Consider the following 19,392-nt stretch of genomic DNA (forward strand, 5'->3'; position numbering starts at 1 on the left):
TTTAATTTCTTTGTTCTTACCCAATATTATGTCCTATGGGTCATTTGATCAGTACATATATATATAAATGAAATTTAGAGAAATGGTTTTTTTTTACAGAGGAGAAAATGTAACAACCCAACTCATTATGCTGAGCCGAAGTTATTACTAGAGGTAAAACATATGATTTAAACCATAAAGTTTAGGTAAAACGAATCAAGTTCATAATTTTATTTACGAAAATCAAATCAGCATAATATGGAAAATGAAAAAAAGTTAAAATCCTACTCGGGCCCTATCTACTTTTAACAATGAAATAGTGAATAGGAAAGAAAATAAAACTCAAGTACAAAAGTTCTAAAACGGGGTAAGCAGAAGTAGAAATCCTTATGGCTCGCCACGGTCACTTCTGGTCGCTCGCCAGCTTGCCTTTGCCCCTACCTCGGCCTCTACCTGAAAAACATGACATGAAGAGAATGAGTATAAAATACTCAGTAAGGGACCCACTACTAGTCCCACTAGGTGCTTGTTAGCTTCCTATTAGAGTCCTGTAAGTGGTACCCAATCTCTGGCACGTTCCCGAACACGTGCAACATGCGCTCCCGTAGTAACGAAAATCTGGTCTTCGGTGTCCCGAGGGAGCACCTAGGACATGCTGGTCTGTAGCGAACCGGGGGTAACACTAAGACAATCGGGATGCGAGGACCCCGTCGAGTCACTCGAGTCATATCTATAACCATGCTAGACTGGCGTCCCGTCGGACCACACAGTCCTAAATAAGTGGTGATCCCGAAGGACACCCATGCAGGTACGACTCTAATAGGCTAAGCTAACAAGTACCCTAACCATAACATACATGCACATAGCATCATCATGTAATCATAACAAATCACGTCACCACAATATCATGCCATCATGTAACTACATCATCAATCGCATCATGCTCTCATGAATTACACGTCTCATACAGCCTAGTCCTTAACATGCACAACTGGAGGTGTATGTGGTCTCATGGTTCTAAACATTGAGCTAGTAGTAGAAATCTCTTATTTGGAGATTTACTCGACGAGTCCTAACCGCAAGACAAGTGTGCTTTCCAAGCAACGAGGTCCTAACTATTTAATAACGCCAAAATTCATAATTAAGTCACCAACGACTAAAGGCTCAAAAACTCAGTTGAAATAACTTACCCTAGGTCGAGGTTGCAATGCTTGAGCCCCTACTGAAGAAATCCACGCTCCAAGTCAAATCGTCCAAGGTGGCCTTAAAAGAGTTAATTTAATTTAGTCCAAATTAAATTATTTAGGTTGTCGTTCAAGTCTCGTCTGGGTATGCAAGGAAACCCATTGACTTACCCAAAAACTTACCACTGGCACTTGGGGAAAAGACCAAAAATTAGGTGGCTAAAAGACTTGGCGGCTCGGCTGAAAAAGATCAGGGACTTGCTCGGCTCGACTCGGTGCAGAAACTGTGCGCGTGCGGCTCGGCTTGCGACAGAAGGGAGGCGCGGCTCAGCTTGCGGTGCAGGCGGCGCGACTTGCACGCGGAGAGAGCTGGGCGCGCGCGGGCTCGGTTTGTGACTCGGGGCAGCGCGCGGGCACGAAGCGGTATGCGGAAGCGGGTTCGGCTTCGAGTTCGGGCGACGGCTGAAGCGCAGGTTTGGGCTTCCGACGGCTGGACACGTGCGGCTGACGACCGATGGTCGCTGCTGCTCGACGACGCGGCGGACGAGGTTTCACGCGGCGGTAGGCGGCTACGAACGGATCGATTGCTGATCGCGAAGGGTAACGCGGGTCCGGTCGACTTCGGGCGACGGTGTGCAGGCGGCCGCGGCGACGCTTGGGCAGGAGTTCGCTGAGCGCGACGGATCTACGACGGGGCTTCACGGCCAGCGCGCGACGGGGTGGCGGAAGGCGGCAGCGGCGGCGGCTGTTAGGGTTTCTTCTTTTTCCTTTTCTCCTTTTTTTTTTTGACTTTCTAAAGCACGGGTCCCAAGGCTTATTTATAAAAGAAAAATATCCCTTTTTCCTTTTCCTTTAAATAAATTCCAAAACCAACCACCTTCTCTCTCTCCAAATCTCATGAAATTTTCCTTATTATCCTCAACTAGGTCCCTACATCTTTCCCTTAACCAACCAACCTTAAATTTAACAATACTTCACCAATTATTTCCAAATAAAAATACTTATTATCTAAACAAAATAAAGATTTCAAACCTCATTTGATCGCAAATTTCAAAATGATAAGGTTTTTCCAATAAATTTGAATTTTCCATAACCACACTTAAATATTAATAACAAATGGGAAAAATTGAATTTGTTGGGGCGTTACATTCTTCCCTCCTTAGAAAGCTTTCGTCCTTGAAAGCTCTAATCCTCGAACAGGTCGGGATACTGGGTTCGCATGTCCTCTTCTCTCTCCCACGTGGCCTCTTCAACTCCATGGTTCCGCCAAAGAACTTTGACCAGTGAAATTTCTCGATTACGGAGCTTCTTGACTTCCCTTGCCAAGATCTCGACAGGCTGCTCCTCGTAGCTCAGGTTCTCACTCATTTGCAGTGGCTCGAAGTCCACCACATGTGTCGGGTCTGCAACGTACCTCCTCAGCATGGAGACATGGAGTACATCATGCACTGCAGAAAAAGATGGGGGCAACGCCAAGCGATAAGCCACGGGGCCAATCAGCTCCAAAATCTCAAACGGCCCTACGAAGCGTGGACTTAGCTTCCCCTTCTTCTCGAATCTCAGAACACCCTTCATAGGTGCTACCTTTAGAAAGACCATGTCTCCCACCTCAAACTCGAGATCCTTACGTCGTACATCAGCATAACTCTTCTGTCTGCTCTGTGCTGTCAGCATACGAGCTCGGATCTTCTGTATGGCTCCATTGGTGGTCTGAACTAACTCGAGGCCTAGCATCCTCTACTCTCCAACCTCGCCCCAGCAGACAGGAGATCTACAGCACTTACCATACAGAGCCTCAAACGGTGCCATACCGATAGTAGCCTGGTAGCTGTTATTATAGGCGAACTCAATCAGATGCAGATGGGAGTCCCAACTTCCTGAAAACTCTAGCACGCAGGCTCGCAACATGTCTTCCAAAATTTGGTTCAATCTCTCTGTTTGACCATCAGTCTGAGGGTGGAAGGCCATGCTGAAGTCTAACCTCGTACCTAATGCAAGTTGAAGTCCTTTCCAGAACTTCGATGTGAAACAAGCATCTCTGTCTGAAATGATAGACACAGGCACTCCATGTAGCCTCACAATCTCTATCATGTATAACTGCCCCCACTTATTGGCAGTGTAAGTGGACTTCCCTGGCACAAAGTAGACCGACTTCGTGAGTCTGTCGACAACAACCCAAATCACTGTATAGCCCTTTAGGGTCTTGGGCAGTCCCGTAATGAAGTCCATCGACACACTCTCCCATTTCCACCCTGGCACACTCAAGGGTTGTAACAACCCAGCTGGTCGTTGTCTAGGTGCCTTCACCTGCTGGCACACCAAGCACCTACTGACAAAATCTACCACCTCTCTCTTCATGTTTCTCCACCAATAGACATTCTTTAAGTCCTGGTACATCTTCGTACTTCCAGGGTGCATGGTAAATGGGAAACTGTGAGCCTCATCCAAAAGCTCTGTCTTGACTGCGCTGTCTTCCGGCACACACAGGCGTCCCTCAAACATAAGGCCATCGTCAGAGGATATGGAGAAGTCCTCACCTTGCCCTGTCTCTACCAAACGACGCTTCTCGACCAAGTAAGGATCATTCAGCTGAGCAACGATAATCTTTTGCCTCAAGGTTGGCTGAACTGACAACTGAGCCAACTGTGAGATAACCTCTCCTACTGAGACTTCAATCTCGACTCTCTCAAAATCTCTGAGTAAGGGGGCTTGCTTGGTGATTAGCGCTGCTGAATGTGCAACCTTCCTACTTAGCGCGTCAACCACTACATTTGCTTTACCTGGGTGGTACAGAATCTCGCAGTCATAGTCTTTAACCAACTCGAGCCACCTCCTCTGTCTTATGTTCAACTCCTTCTGGGTGAAGAAGTACTTCAGGCTCTTATGGTCAGTGTAAATCTGTATCTTCTCACCGTACAGGTAGTGCCTCCATATTATCAGTTCAAAGACCACTACTGCCAATTCCAAGTCGTGGGTAGGGTAGTTCTGCTCATGACCCTTCAACTGACGGGAGGCATAAGCAACTACCTTACTTTGCTGCATCAGAACACAGCCCAGTACCTTCTTGGAGGCCTCACTATAGATCACAAAGCTTTCCGACCCATCGGGCACTGTCAGGACTGGTGCAGTCACCAGCTTCTGCTTAAGCTCCTGGAAGCTACTCTTGCATGCTGGGCTCCAGACAAAAGGGGTTCCCTTCTTGGTCAACTGGGTCAACGGGCTGGCTATACGTGAGAAGTCTTCCACAAAAATCCTCCTGTAGTAACCTGCCAAGCCCAGAAAACTTCGAATCTCACTAACTGTGGACGGTCGAGGCCAGTTGGTCACCGCTTCGATCTTTGCTGGATCCACAGAAACTCCCTCACTGGAAACCACGTGGCCAAGGAACGTCACCTTCTTTAACCAGAACTCACACTTGGAGAACTTGGCATAGAGCTTGTTGGCTCGAAGAGTCTCCAAAACCTGGTGCAAGTGCTCCTCATGCTCAGCCTCAGTTTTGGAGTAAATCAAGATGTCATCAATGAAGACTATGACGAACGAGTCTAGGAAGTCCTTAAACACCCTGTTCATCAAATCCATGAACACCGCAGGGGCATTAGTCAAGCCAAAAGACATCACAATGAACTCGTAATGTCCGTATCTCTAACGAAAGGCCGTCTTGGGAATGTCACTGTCCCTGATCCTCAACTGGTGGTAGCCTGATCGCAGGTCGATCTTGGAAAAGACAGTGGCTCCCTGCAGCTGATCGAACAAGTCATCAATCCTGGGCAAGGGGTAGCGGTTCTTAACTGTCACCTTGTTCAGCTCTCTGTAGTCAATGCAAAGGCGCATCGACCCATCCTTCTTCTTCACAAACAACACTGGGGCCCCCCAAGGTGACACACTGGGCCGGATGAAACCCTTGTCCAGCAACTCCTGCAATTGGACCTTCAGCTCTTTTAGCTCGGCTGGAGCCATTCTGTAAGGGGCTCTCGAGATAGGAGCAATGCCTGATTCTAATTCAATGGAGAAGTCTATCTCTCTAGGAGGCGGAAGTCCTAGAAGCTCATCGGGGAAGACATCAGGGTACTCCCTTACCACTGGTTCAGAAGATAGGGAAACTTCTGGTTCTCGGGTATCTACCACGCTTGCCAAGATGCCCCAAGTACCCTGGTTGAGTAATTTACTAGCTTTCATGGTTGAGATGACCTTTGGTATGCATACGATGCCTGCCCCCCTAAATTTGAAACTAGCCCCGGAGGGAGGGTTAAAGACAACTTCCTTACCAAAACAGTCTATATTTGCATGGTTAGCTGACAGCCAATCCATGCCTAAAATCACGTCAAAATCCTGCATGTCTAACACTAGTAAGGTCACGTCTAACATATGATTTGCTATCTCTACCCGACATGCCTTTATCTTTTCCTTAGACAACAGGACCTCCCTAGATGGAGTAGAAACAAACAAAACACTACCCAATGGTTCTACCTCTAACCCCACATGTTGAACGAAAACAGAGGATATGAACGAGTGGGATGACCCAAAGTCAAATAGTACAAAAGCATAATGCCCCAAGATTGGGAGCGTACCTATCACCACTGTACCAGCTCGCTCGGCCTCTGCCGAGTAGTGGCAAAAACTCTCCCCTGCTGGGAAGCAGAAGGCTGGTGCGGTGTCGTCTCAAAGGGTTTCCGAGGACACGCATCAGCAGTGTGCCCTGACTGTCTACACCTGAAGCAGACTCCACTCCCAGTCAAGCAACAACCTCCATGGACTCTCCCACAGGTAGTACAAGCGGATAGCTCTCTCAGAGTCCTCTCGGCTGCTGCAAGCTCCCGTCGGTGTCTCTGAAAGACACCTCCTAACCTCAGAGTTCGCTACGGTATCACGTCAGGCTACGTCTCCACCTTTCTCTTCTGTCCCAAGGCTGACCCTCTGCCGACAGCCTTAGACTAATCAACTCTCTCATGCAGGCTCAAATCCAGTGCTATGTGTAGTGCATCCGCATGAGTGGCTGGCCGGAGGGCTCGAACAATGCCCTAAAGGTCTAGCCTGAGTCTTCTAATGAATTTCTCCGTCCTGGCAGCCTCATCCCTTACCACATCGGGAGCGAAACAGGACAACATGTCGAACTCGGCGTCGTACTGCTCCACATTCATGTCGCCTTGCTCCAAGTTTAGGAACTCTTGCAGCTTGGCGTGCTTCACGTTGGCAGAGAAGAACTTAGCGTAGACGTTCTCCTTGAACTGCTCCCAAGTTATCTTGCTAACGTCGCCCCCCAGCATCCTCTCAGCAGTCTCCCACCAGGCGGTGCCCCTATCCTCCAAGAAGAAAACTGCACACTGCACCTTCTTGTCATCTAGGCACTTCATGTACCGAAAAATAATCTCTATGGACGTCAACAACATTTGGGCCTTCGTGGGGTTGTCCATGGATCCGTCAAAGGTCTTAAGACTATACTTCCTAAAGTCTCTTAAGTGTTTAGCCTCAGCCGACAGTTGAACTGGCATGGGTTGAGCTTCCACATGGGCTGGAGGAATGATGGTCTGGGCCTAAACAGGGGCGGCCTGGTTCTGCTGGGCAGCGAGGAAAGGCGCCAGAGCAGCTTGCAGCATGTCCTAATAACGCTGCTCCATCTCGGCGAGATCCGCCTGGGTCACCGGTGCGTTAGGGTCGACCGCTGGCACAGCAGGTTGCTCCTCCGGCTGGCCATGACCGGCTCCTCTGCCTCCTCTACCACCTCCTCTCTGTACACCTCTACGAGGCGGCATTCTCCCTAAAATTCACCAACAAAACTTTTCACCACAAGAACTTAACACTCCTATCTCTAGGTCTAATCAATTCAGGCAAAATTATAGTCTTAACATTAGCAAGGCTTTAGACATACCTGGCGAGTGACGAAGGACCGTATAGCCATAGTAGGAAGTAAAACCAAAACAAAACAATGACTTACATCATAGGTCAGTCTACAGAATCTAAAACACTGCACTCTGATACCAACTGTAACAACCCAACTCCTTATGCTGAGCCGAAGTTATTACTAGAGGTAAAACACATGATTTAAACCATAAAGTTTAGGTAAAACGAATCAAGTTCAGAATTTTATTTACGAAAATCAAATCAGCATAATATGGAAAATGAAAAAAAGTTAAAATCCTACTCGGGCCGTATCTACTTTTAAACAATGAAATAGTGAATAGGAAAGAAAATAAAACTCAAGTACAAAAGTTCTAAAACGGGGTAGCGGAAGCAGAAATCCCTATGGCTCGCCACGGTCACTTCTGGTCGCTCGCCAGCTTGCCTTTGCCCCTACCTCGGCCTCTACCTGAGAAACATGACATGAAGAGAATGAGTATAAAATACTCAGTAAGGGACCCACTACTAGTCCCACTAGGTGCCTGTTAGCTTCCTATTAGAGTCCTGTAAGTGGTACCCAATCTCTGGCACGTTTCCGAACACATGCAACATGTGCTCCCGTAGGAACGAAAATCTGGTCTTCGGTGTCCCGGGGGAGCACCTAGGACATGCTGGTCTGTAGCAAACCCGGGAGTAACACTAAGACAATCGGGATGTGAGGACCCCGTCGAGTCACTCGAGTCATATCTATAACCATGCTAGACTGGCGTCTCGTCGGACCACACAGTCCTAAATAAGTGGTGATCCCGAAGGACACCCATGCAGGTACGACTCAAATAGGCTAAGCTAACAAGTACCCTAACCATAACATACATGCACATAGCATCATCATGTAATCATAACAAATCACGTCACCAGAATATCATGCCATCATGTAACTACATCATCAATCGCATCATGCTCTCATGAATTACACGTCTCATACAGCCTAGTCCTTAACATACACAAATGAAGGTGTATGTGGTCTCATGGTTCTAAACATTGAGCTAGTAGTAGAAATCTCTTACCTGGAGATTTACTCGACGAGTCCTAACCGCAAGACAAGTGTGCTTTCCAAGCAACGAGGTCTTAACTATTTAATAACGCCAAAATTCATAATTAAGTCACCAACGACTAAAGGCTCAAAAACTCAGTTGAAATAACTTACCCTAGGTCGAGGTTGCAATGCTTGAGCCCCTACTGAAGAAATCCACGCTCCAAGTCAAATCGTCCAAGGTGGCCTTAAAAGAGTTAATTTAATTTAGTCAAAATTAAATTATTTTTGTTGCAGTTCAAGTCTCGTCTGGGTATGCAAGGAAACCCATTGACTTACCCAAAAACTTACCATTGACACTTGGGGAAAAGACAAAAAATTAGGTGGCTAAAAGACTTGGCGGCTTGGCTGAAAAAAGAACAGGGACCGGCTCGGCTTGGCGCAGGTGCGGCTTGGCTCGGTGCAGAAACTGTGCGCGTGCGGCTCGGCTTGCGACAGAAGGGAGGCGCGGCTCAGCTTGCGGTGCAGGCGGCGCAGCTTACACGCGAAGAGAGTTGGGCGCGCGCGGGCTCGGTTTGCGACTCGAAGCAGCGCGCGGGCACGGAGCGGTATGCGGAAACGGGTTCGGCTTCGAGTTTGGGCGACGGCTGAAGCGCGGGTTCGGGCTTCCGACGGCTGGAGACATGCGGCTGATGACCGACGGTCGCTGCTGCTCGACGACGCGGTAGACGAAGTTTCACGCGGCGGCAGGCGACTACGAACGGATCGGCTGCGGATCGCGAAGGGTAACGCGGGTCGGGTCGGCTTCGGGCGACGGTGTGCAGGCGGCCGCGGCGACGCTTGGGCAGGAGTTCGCTGAGCGCGGCGGATCTGCGACGGGGCTTCGCGGCCAGCGCGGGGCGGGTTGGCGGAAGGCGGCGGCGGCTGTTCCTTTCTTCTTTTTCCTTTTCTCCTTTTCTCTTTTTTTTTTTTTTTTGATTTTCTAAAGCACGGGTCCCAAGGCTTATTTATAAAAGAAAAATATCCCTTTTTCCTTTTCCTTTAAATAAATTCCAAAACCAACCACCTTCTCTCTCTCCAAATCTCATGAATTTTTCCTTATTATCCTCAACTAGGTCCCCACATCTTTCCCTTAACCAACCAACCTTAAATTTAACAATACTTCACCAATTATTTCCAAATAAAAATACTTATTATCTAAACAAAATAAAGATTCCAAACCTCATTTAATCGCAAATTTCAAAATGATAAGGTTCTTCCAATAAATTTGAATTTTCCATAACCACACTTAAATATTAATAACAAATGGGAAAAATTGAATTTGTTGGGGCGTTACAGAAAACAGTTGTAATTACATAATTAAAGCCTATTTTCGTCTTTTGTTTTGATTGTTTTTATTTTATTTGTTGTTTTCATCTTTAAAAAAATAACCAAAATCAATTCATGAATAATCACAATTGTCAATTTTTTTTATGACATAATTACAACTAGGATGGGTTTTATTTATTTATTTATTATTGTTATTATTATTTCAAAAAGAAACAACTGAGATGTTAAAATTTGAATTTTTTTCACCATGTATGGTGCGAAAAACTTGGTGTAAAATGTAAGTATACCTGTCAAGTTAATTATAAAGTTGTAAAATGGTAATTAAGAAATCGATATCGTCTTCTCTAGAGAAAAATGTTCGAATTGAGTCTAACTATTCAAGAGCTTTTTGGATTTTATTTAAGAAATGAAATTTAGATGATAGTGTTTTTTAAAACAATGAAACATACGAAGAAAAAAACAACTATTTTCTAAGCACCAAATACAAAAATAAATTTTCCATGGAGAATTTTTAAATGAAAAGTTACTTGGTCAATAGAAATACACAATCAAGTGAAGAAATATTACGGCCTTAAAAAAATGTAACTTTTGTTGACAGTTAACAATATACATATACAACAAAGTACATAATACGATAGGAACCAAGAAATTAGAATTGAATCAAATGAAGAAGTTGAAGAGATGCAATATTTGGAAGTTGAAAAGTTATTTGAACAACTCGAAGGTCATAAAATTAAATATTGTGACATTTGATTTAATATTTTAATTAGTATAAATATGGTTGTAATTTCCACATTTAAAATAAGAATTTGGATGAATGAAATTTAAAAATTCTAAATTGTAGGATTTTGTTAAATTGTAGGATTTTGTTCTTGTGTGTTGTGATAGAATGCATGAATATTTGGAGCATTCATGTAACGCCCCAAAATTTAAAGAATTTATTTTGTACTTATCCTAAGTTTAAATTATTGTAATTTTGGGTGTTACCTTGCTGTTTTAATTCGAATTTTTGAAGATTGGATCTTATTGGAAAATATCCAACCGTTGTGTTGTGGAAAGTTGCCTAATTGTGCAGTGATTATATTATAAGGTTAATGTATTTATTTCTAGATGGATAGTATGGTTATGTTATTTAGTTGTGTTGGAGAAGTTTTGTGGAGGGAGAGAAAGAAATTTAAAATTATAATTATATAATGGGAAGTATAATTATTATTTGGTAAAGGTAATTGTTATTTATTTGGGAAAGGATAAAAAGAAGATAAAAAGGGAGATTTGGTGGATTTGAATGAGGAGAGAGAAGAGTTGGTTGTTTTGAAATAAATTAAGGAAAAGAAAATGGGGAATTTAATATTGGTTTTAATGGGCTTAAGTAGGCCTTGGGACCCGTGCACAAAGTAAACCAAAATTTTTTCCTCCTTTTGAAACCCTAAACGCCACCACCACCATCGACCGCAGCCCGTCGCACCGTCGAGCTCCAGTCATCACGTACGGTCTCAACCGCGTCTCCAAGCCGTTCATGTGAAGCCCCGCCGCATCGTCTGCGCCGATCCGTCGTCCGCCTCCAGTCGACTCCCGTCGTTGAACAAGCCCGAGTTGACCCTCGTCGTGGCCGTCGTTCGCCTGAGCATTCTGTCAGTCGCCGTTACGAGTTCAGCCGCGTCGCCCAGTCGCTCGCTTAGCCAGCCGTCGCACATCGAGCGTCGTTCGTCGAAGTCTGTGAAGCCCAACGTCGCCCGCGCCTCTGCAACCCGAGTTGCACACGCGCACCAAACCAGAACAGCCGCACCCGCACACGCGTCCATCAGCCAAGCCGCCCTGCACGCGTGAGCCGCAAAAGCCTCGGTCGAATTGCGCCTGCGTCCCAGCCAGCCACTCCACCTCCAGCCGAGCCGCCAGTCAATTTCCCCTCTCCAGTCGAGCCAGTTGAGCTGCCAAACTCCTTTTAACCCTATTTTGACCCACATTTTTCGGTAAGCCTCGATAGGTTTGATTTTGGTTTTAATCTATCCAGCTAAGGTTATTTTGACCCCAACTAAGTTGACTGTTGGATTAAATTGACTATAGTAGTTGGGAGCCGAGCTGGAAATTTGTCCAACTAAGTCCAAACCGAGTCGGCCTTGATCTTGGGTAAGTCACTTCAAGTGGATTTTTGGACCTAAATTCTTTGAGGGTTAAATTATTAAACTGTTGTTTCCTAACTATTTAGGACTTTTGCTGCTTGGGGAGCGTGATTTTACTACTAGAACCTGTTGAGCAACCTCCATGTAAGAGATTCTTCTACTAGGCCTCTGAATTACATTACAGAAACCGCATGTATGAATATATGGTTACGCACGATTGATAGCTAAGTATATAACTCGAGGTTTTGAGAGAGACTGATATTGAAATTGTGCTTACCGGTTGACTCTGTGATTAGTACGTCGACGCTATCGCCTTTGCCCTAATGACATAGTTTTTGTGGTTGAGAATGACGTGATATGATATGTTATGGTTTTATATGTTATGGCATGATTTGATGTAATTATGACATGTATGATAAGTTATGATGTGATTGATGGGATGTTGTGTACATGTTATGGGTAGGGTGTATGTTAGCTTCTTATTAGAGTCGTACCCACATGGGTTCCTTCGAGATCACCACTATTATAACATAGACATGATGGAGAGACCCGATGGGGTCGCTCACACTTATGACTACGTAGTCTGACGGGATTACCAGTCTGACTTTGACATAGACATGACGTGAGTGATCCGACGGGACCACTCACAGCCCGATCGTCTTAGGTGTTTCCTTGGGAATCACCAAAGACCAGCTTGTTCCTGCGGGGCCACAGATTGCACGTGTTCGAGGACGTGCCAGTTCAGGGGTACCACTTTTCAGGACTCTAATAGGAAGTTAACAGACACCTAGTGGGACTAGTAGTAGGTCCCTTACTAAGTATTTTTATGCTCACTCTTTCCATTTCCATTTTTAAGGTAGAGGTAGAGGTAAGAACAAGGGCAAGCTGGCGAGTGACCAGAAGTGATCGTGGCAGGCCATAGGGATACGCTTGCTTCCGCTTATGCCAAAATTCGAATTTTAGTATGGCATTTTCAATTCATTCTTTATTGGTTATTTATTTCTTTAAAACTAGATAGGGCCCGAGTTAGGACTTTATTTTATACTTATTTCATATTTCCCTTGTTTATGTTTTTTTTAATGAAAATTTGAGGTTTTTGTCTTATTCTATTTTTTAAAAAGAAAAAATCTTTACAAATTTATTTACCCTTTTTAATTAGTAATGGCTTCGACTTAGTATAAGGAGTTGGGTCGTTACAATTCAAGTGAGAATTGATCTGTCTTTCTTGGGCAGTGCTTTGAAGATTGAAGGTTGATGAAAGTTTCTAACTTTGTCCAATCCTTTGGTTTGTTAGATCATCTAAGTAATTTTAATCTAACCTATTTCTTAGCGGTTGAAATCAAATTGGTTTTGGAGCTGTTGGAGTTGTGTTCTTTGACTCTTAATGTTGTTTAACATGGTTCTTAGATCCAATGTCCAAGGATTCATATCATAAGACCTCTCATTAAATGGGGACTACGAGAGAAGATTAGATATAACTAAAAAATGCTACATACATCATTTAATGTCCTCCCATTCTTTTGGAAGCAATAATGACGAATCTTTCGATGGTTGGTTAAATGTATCTTAACCGTCGCCGACCACTGTCATGATGCCATAAGTTGTCATATTGACACCATTGGATTCGCTAATGGCCAAATTACTTTTAGCATTCTCATTATTGCCCACGGCCTCCTCATTGCTCTCCTAGCATGATAAATATTAGTTTTCAAGTTGAGAATTGGTCAACGTTGCTACAAGAGATTTGGCCAAATTTAGAGATTTTTTTTTGCATTTGTACATGTAACTTTGAGGGTGTAAGTGGCTAATTAACACTTTCGGGTCTGTGTTGCTTGGAGATATCAACACATTAGTGCAAAATGATCGATTTCTAGTTTTCGGACATATGCTTGATGCTACAACGTTTGATGTTGTGTCGTCGTGTCAACACCATGTGAGGAATAAGTTTGTAGAAAAGAAAAGAAGAAACTCTAAAACTATTCAAAGAGTCTAAGATTTAAATTGGAATTGGTCATTTTAATACAAAAATAAGTTAATGTATAATCAATGATTTTCCTTTCTTTGTTCTTTGAATTCTGATTAATGTAACATCACATCTAACGAATTAAATAAATTATTTAAGTTTGATTTGATGTTTTCTATTTGGTTGTTTTTATTTGTTTTTAATTTAATTATTACTTTAATTATATATACATTCAACGATCTTAGTTAAACGATAATATTGCATTAAACATATTTAAAATGCTTCACTCCTTCCATTTTATTATACGTCTTTTTCCTCTTGACAAATATTGAAATGATAGTTTATTAGTTATTTTTTAAATCCAAATATAATTCCAAATATAACACTTGAATTAAATAAACTATATACTATATAAATTTGAATCAATAAACTAAATGGCGTAAGGTATTCTTGAAACGTCGCGTAAATTTAAGATGTTATATTATGTGAATTATCTGAATGAAAATTTTAGTAATTTTTCGTTTGTTAGAATTATCTATTGATATAAGTCTATCTATGTTTATAAGGGACGTTGTCTTTTAAGTAAGATTTTTTATTTAGTTATTTTGATCAGTTAAATTTATCTATTAATTGATTTTTTTATCATCTAAAAATTAACTAAAATAATCAATTTAAATACAATTACATTGTAAATGTTATTATTTTAAAAAAATAAACTTCATTTTGTTTATTGAATAAAAATCTCAAAAGTACATAGCCCTTAAAGAAGATTGGATATAACCAAAATAATGTTGCATATATCGTTTAAAGTCTTGCCATTCTTTAAAAGAAACGACGTATCTTTTGGCGGTTACGCGAACTTATCTTGACAATCATCAATCTCTGTCATGGCACCAGAAGTTACAATATTAACAGCATTAAAGTCACCAAGTGTCAAGTCCTTTTGAGCATTTTCAATGTCACCAACAGTTTCATCGCAGCTCTCAGCACAAGACGAATATCGTTGCTTAAGTTGAGGATTTGTGGTGGTTGTTGCAAGTAACTTGGCTAAGGTCAAAGATTTGCGATCATTTGTATGGGCAAGGTTTAAGGTGTATACAGCCAAGCCTTTTAGATCTGTAGTACCTACAGGTTTTAATACACTTGAACAAAATAGCGGGTTTAAAGATTTTGGACAGATGGTGGAAACGACGTCGTTAGATGATGCCACATTTGAAATGATAGTGAACAAAAGAACTCCAATGAGAGAGGCAATAATGAGACAAGAGTTATTGGCCATTTTATTTTCTTTGTTCTTTCCTAATATTGTGTCCTCGTTGATGTGGGTCATTTGATCAATACATATATATGGATGAAATTTAGAGAAACGGTTTTTTCTTATGGGAGGAGAAAGGAAGGTTGTTAGTTACATAATTAAACAACCTATTTTAGCCTTTTGTGTGTTTCTTTTATCTTTAACAAGTTAACCAAAATCAATTCATGAATAATCACATTGTCAATTTTTTTTGACATAATTGCAACTAAGATGGGTATTAAAATTAGAATTTTCTCACCATGTATGATGCCAAAAACTTGGTGTAAAGTGTAAGCATACCCGTCAAGTTATAAAGCAATAAAATGGTTAAGAAATCAAGTATCGTCATCTCTGGAGATAAAATGTTAGAATTGAGTCTAACCTATTCAAGAATGTTTTGGATTTTATTTAATGAATGAAATTTAGATGTGACATGTTTTCTAATCATTAAAATGCATATTTGGTTTTTGAAATGTTTTGTTGCATACATTTTGTTTTAGGAAAAGATAATATGTAACTATTGTTTCAATCTTTTTCAATTAAATTAGTTCAAAAACACGTGCATGAATTCATGTGAAATCTCTAAATTCAAATTATTTTTAAATATGGATTTCTTTAGCATATAATAAATAAATATTATACGATATTTAATGTTATTTTAGTTACCATCAACTTTTTAAATTAGGTAACGTAACAAATTTTATTTTAATATTCTCCGATCATCTTAGAAAAAGAAAGAAATTCTTCTATCTAGTAAATGGTGATTTTTTTAAATAAGGACAAAATGGTAGTATCAAAAGAAATTTAAAAGATGAGAAAAAGGAAGTCGGTATCCGATTCTAGACTTCTGAACATTTATAATAATAATAATATCCGATTCCGTCGGATGCACATATCAGTCTAGTGTACCCGAAGGATGCACATATCAGTCTAGTGATCCCGAAGAATTCACATATCAGTCTTATGATCTCGAAGGATGCACATATCAGTTTAGTGATCCCGAAGGATGCACATATCAGTCTCGTGATCCCGAAGGATGCACATATCAATCTCATGATCCTGAAGGATGCATATATCAGTTGAGTGATCCCGAAGGGTACACATATCAGTCGAGGAATCCCGAAGGTCACCGTGCCTGTAAGGTACGCTACCCCATAGATAAAGCTAACCGTTACCCCTCAGTCCATACTAAACCGTCTACAAAAGTCACATCACAGTAACGTTCAAGTTAACGGTTCAGTTATAAGCTTAGCTAGTCAGACAGTTTAGGTTTAATCAACTATCTCCTCAGTCGCTATATGTATATCTAATTCACACGTCATTGTAACATTTCCTTAAATCCAGTCAACTAGTCGAATCATCACTTTGTAAATTTAGCTGACGGTACTTCCTCTCAGTTCAAACCCTAGCACATCTACAGGTAATCTATGTTATGTATGACGTCCATATTATGCATAACAGACGTATTCAGTCTACAGCACAGTTCAATGGCGGATACACAATCTACACATGAGGTTTTCGAATTCTTACTCCCTCCACGACATAACTCCATAACAAGTATCCCGATAACATACTTCAACTTTACATAACATTAAGATTTTCATAATCCATCGACATTACTATTCCAGTTAACAGCATAGCCCCTCAACATAACCACAATACACAGAACATCAGGGCATCAGTGCTCATCAGCAGAACAACTCATTAACGTATATAAGTACATAGGCTACAACTAACGATCACGTCACCTTTAATCAGTCAATAGTGCATATAAGTGATGTTTTCTAGGTAAACATGCATCAATGAATTCAGTACAATTGCTTTCGTATAATTCCCATGTGGGTTACTACGTTCCCAATTTCGGTCTGAGGTTCAGTAGTAAGAAATCCCTTACCTAAAATGTTGCTAAAATCCTTGTTCAATTCGACGTCCACACGAATCCCCTAAACACAAACATAAGGGTTTAACGATGACATCACCAAAATCCACATTACAAAACGTTCCAAAGCAACATCTACTGACTTACCTAAGTAGAGGAGAGTTGGCTCCCACTGCGCTTGCCGTAAAACCCCAAAACTCGAGCGTCACCTCTTTAACACCTTCAGGGGATCAACAGTTAACCCAACCAATAAGTCCAACATTATAATCTGATATTTAAACCCGCATAGACTATAGAAAACGTTAGGAATTCTTTACGTTGTCCTTACCAAAACTCATGGGGACTCAATGCGGAAGGAAATGGCTTAAGTGGTTCGTTGAACAGGGAGATTGGCTGTGAAAGTCGGCTTGGCTTGGGAGACGTCTCGACTCGACTCGACTTAGCTCGCAGCTTTACTCAATGCTTGGCTTGGCTCAATTCGGCTTGACTTGCGGCTTGGTTCAGCTTGAGTCACGGCTCAATTCTCGATTCGCAACTCGCTACAGTTCAATTTGGATTCGCGACCTGGGTACGGCTCGACTTGATCGGCTTGGCTCAACTTGTAGGTGGGCGGAGGTTGGCTCTTGAGGTTACGTTGGCGGTGGTGTTTCGCGGATGACTGACGGCAGTACAGCGACGGAATGGAGGGGTGGCTCGCTCGACTAAGGTCAGAAGCGGCCGGCGGCCACCCGAGTACAGGAGACGGAGAGAGAGAGCGTCATAGATGGAGGTGCTTGCGAATGATCAAATGATCGATTTGAAGGACTTGTTGGCGGCTGACCATTGGCGGGCGGAAGATGGGAAGTGTAGGGACGGTAGCCGCTAACCTTGTGTTTCGCCTAACGTCAATGATGGAGAGAGGACGCGGTTGAGGACGGCGACGCTCGGTTGAAGGTGGAGAAGGAGGTTGGGATGTGAGGTGCGGCTGGACGGAAGAGAAGGACAAGAAGATTTGAGGAGGCAGCACAGTCGGCTATCGGGTGAAGGAGATGAAGAAGAGGAAGAAGAAGAAGCCGTAGGGAGGCTGGCAGCGCGGGTAACCCCTTTTCTTTATGGTTTAAAAATAATAATAAAATATTATATATATATATATATATTTAAATTAGATAATAATGATAATAATATAATTTATATTATATTATTATTATATTATTTTATATCATATTATATTATTAAAAACTTATACCCTTCATTTTCTTTTTCTTTTCTCTTCTAAACCAAACAAAATTTAACGCCAAAAATTTTAAATTCCCGAAAATTAACATAAAAAAAATGTTAAAACTTACCTCGAAATTTGGGGCTTTACATTCTTCCCTCCCTAAGAAACTTTCGTCCTTAAAAGTTCTATTACTCGAACAATTTTGGATAACGAGCTCTCATGTCATCTTCTCTCTCCCATGTAGCCTCTTCAACCTTGTGATTTCGCCATAAGATTTTAACTAAAGGGATCTCTCTGTTTCTCAACATCTTCACCTCCCTAGCCAACACCTCAACTGGTTATTCTGTATAGCTCAAATTTACATCGATCTCTAAAGGCTCGTAATCCACTACATGGGATGGATCTGACATATACTTCCCCAACATAGAAACATGGATCACGTCATGAACTACCAAGAGTGATGGCGGCAATGTCAAGCGACATGCCACAGGGCCAATTCGCTTTAGAATCTCAAATGGCCCAACAAAACGGGGACTCAGCTTTCCACTCCTTTCATATTGTAGGACACCTTTCATAGGTGCAACTTTCAAGAACACTTTATCCCCCACATTAAACTCAAAATCCTTTCGTCTCACATCAGCATAACTCTTCTGTCTACTCTGTGCGGTCTGCATACGTGATTTAATTTTCTATATCGCTTCATTAGTAGACTGAACTAACTCAGGACCCATCAATCTCTGCTCACCAACCACATCCCAGCAAACAGGGGATCCACAACATTTGCCATACAAGGCCTCAAACAAAGTCATGCCAATGGTAGCCTAAAAACTGTTGTTATAAGCAAATTCCATCAAATGCAACTGAGAATCCCAACTACCTGGGAATTCTAATGCGCAAGCTCGCAACATATTCTCTAAAACTTGGTTCAGACGCTCAGTCTGACCATCAGTCTGTGGGTGGAAAGTTGTACCAAAGTCTAACCTCGTGCCCATAGCAGCCTGTAAACCCTTCCAGAATTTGGAAGTGAAACGGGCATCTCTCTCAGAAACAATCGACACTAGCACTCCATGTAGCCTCACTATCTCAGACATGTACAACTGTGCCCACTTACTAGCAGTATAAGTGAATTTCCCCTGAATAAAGTGTGCTGACTTGAAAAGCCTGTCAACAACAACCCAAATCACAATAAGACATGGACGCATTTTCCCACTTCCATTCTGGTACGCTTAAAAGTTGTAATAAACCAGCTGGTTACTACCTTGGTGTTGTAACCTGCTAGCACACCAAGCATTTACTAACAAATTCTGCCACCTCTTTCTTCATATTACGCCACCAGTAAACTCATTTCAGGTCCTGATACATCTTTGTATTACCTGGGTGCATGGAAAATGGGGAACTATGAGCCTCAGTCAATAATTCTGTTTTAACCGTATTGTCTGCTGGCACACAAAGGTGCCTTTCATACAAAAGCCCAACATCAGAGGATATGGAGAACTCAACAGCTTGCCCTACTTCTGCTAGGCAACGCTTCTCAACCAAGTAAGGATCGTTACTCTGAGCAACAATGACCTTCTATCT

General features: G+C 42.2%; 1 protein-coding gene across 1 annotated transcript; it reads right to left on the reverse strand.

Annotated features, from left to right (window-relative positions):
• Window positions 1-14,293: 14,293 nt before the first annotated feature.
• Window positions 14,294-14,722, reverse strand: LOC127148694 (pectinesterase inhibitor-like). Its single transcript, XM_051082893.1, has one exon. The coding sequence runs from the start codon at window positions 14,720-14,722 to the stop codon at window positions 14,294-14,296; it is 429 nt and encodes a 142-aa protein (XP_050938850.1).
• Between the last annotated feature and the right edge of the window lie 4,670 nt (window positions 14,723-19,392).

Source organism: Cucumis melo, chromosome 3 (genome assembly GCF_025177605.1).
Source record: "Cucumis melo cultivar AY chromosome 3, USDA_Cmelo_AY_1.0, whole genome shotgun sequence".
In the NCBI taxonomy this organism is placed as follows: Eukaryota; Viridiplantae; Streptophyta; class Magnoliopsida; order Cucurbitales; family Cucurbitaceae; genus Cucumis; species Cucumis melo.

Coding starts and splice junctions, on each gene's coding strand:
- LOC127148694 (XM_051082893.1), bottom strand. CDS start 14,722: ATGGCCAATAACTCTTGTCTCATTATTGCCTCTCTCATTGGAGTTCTT.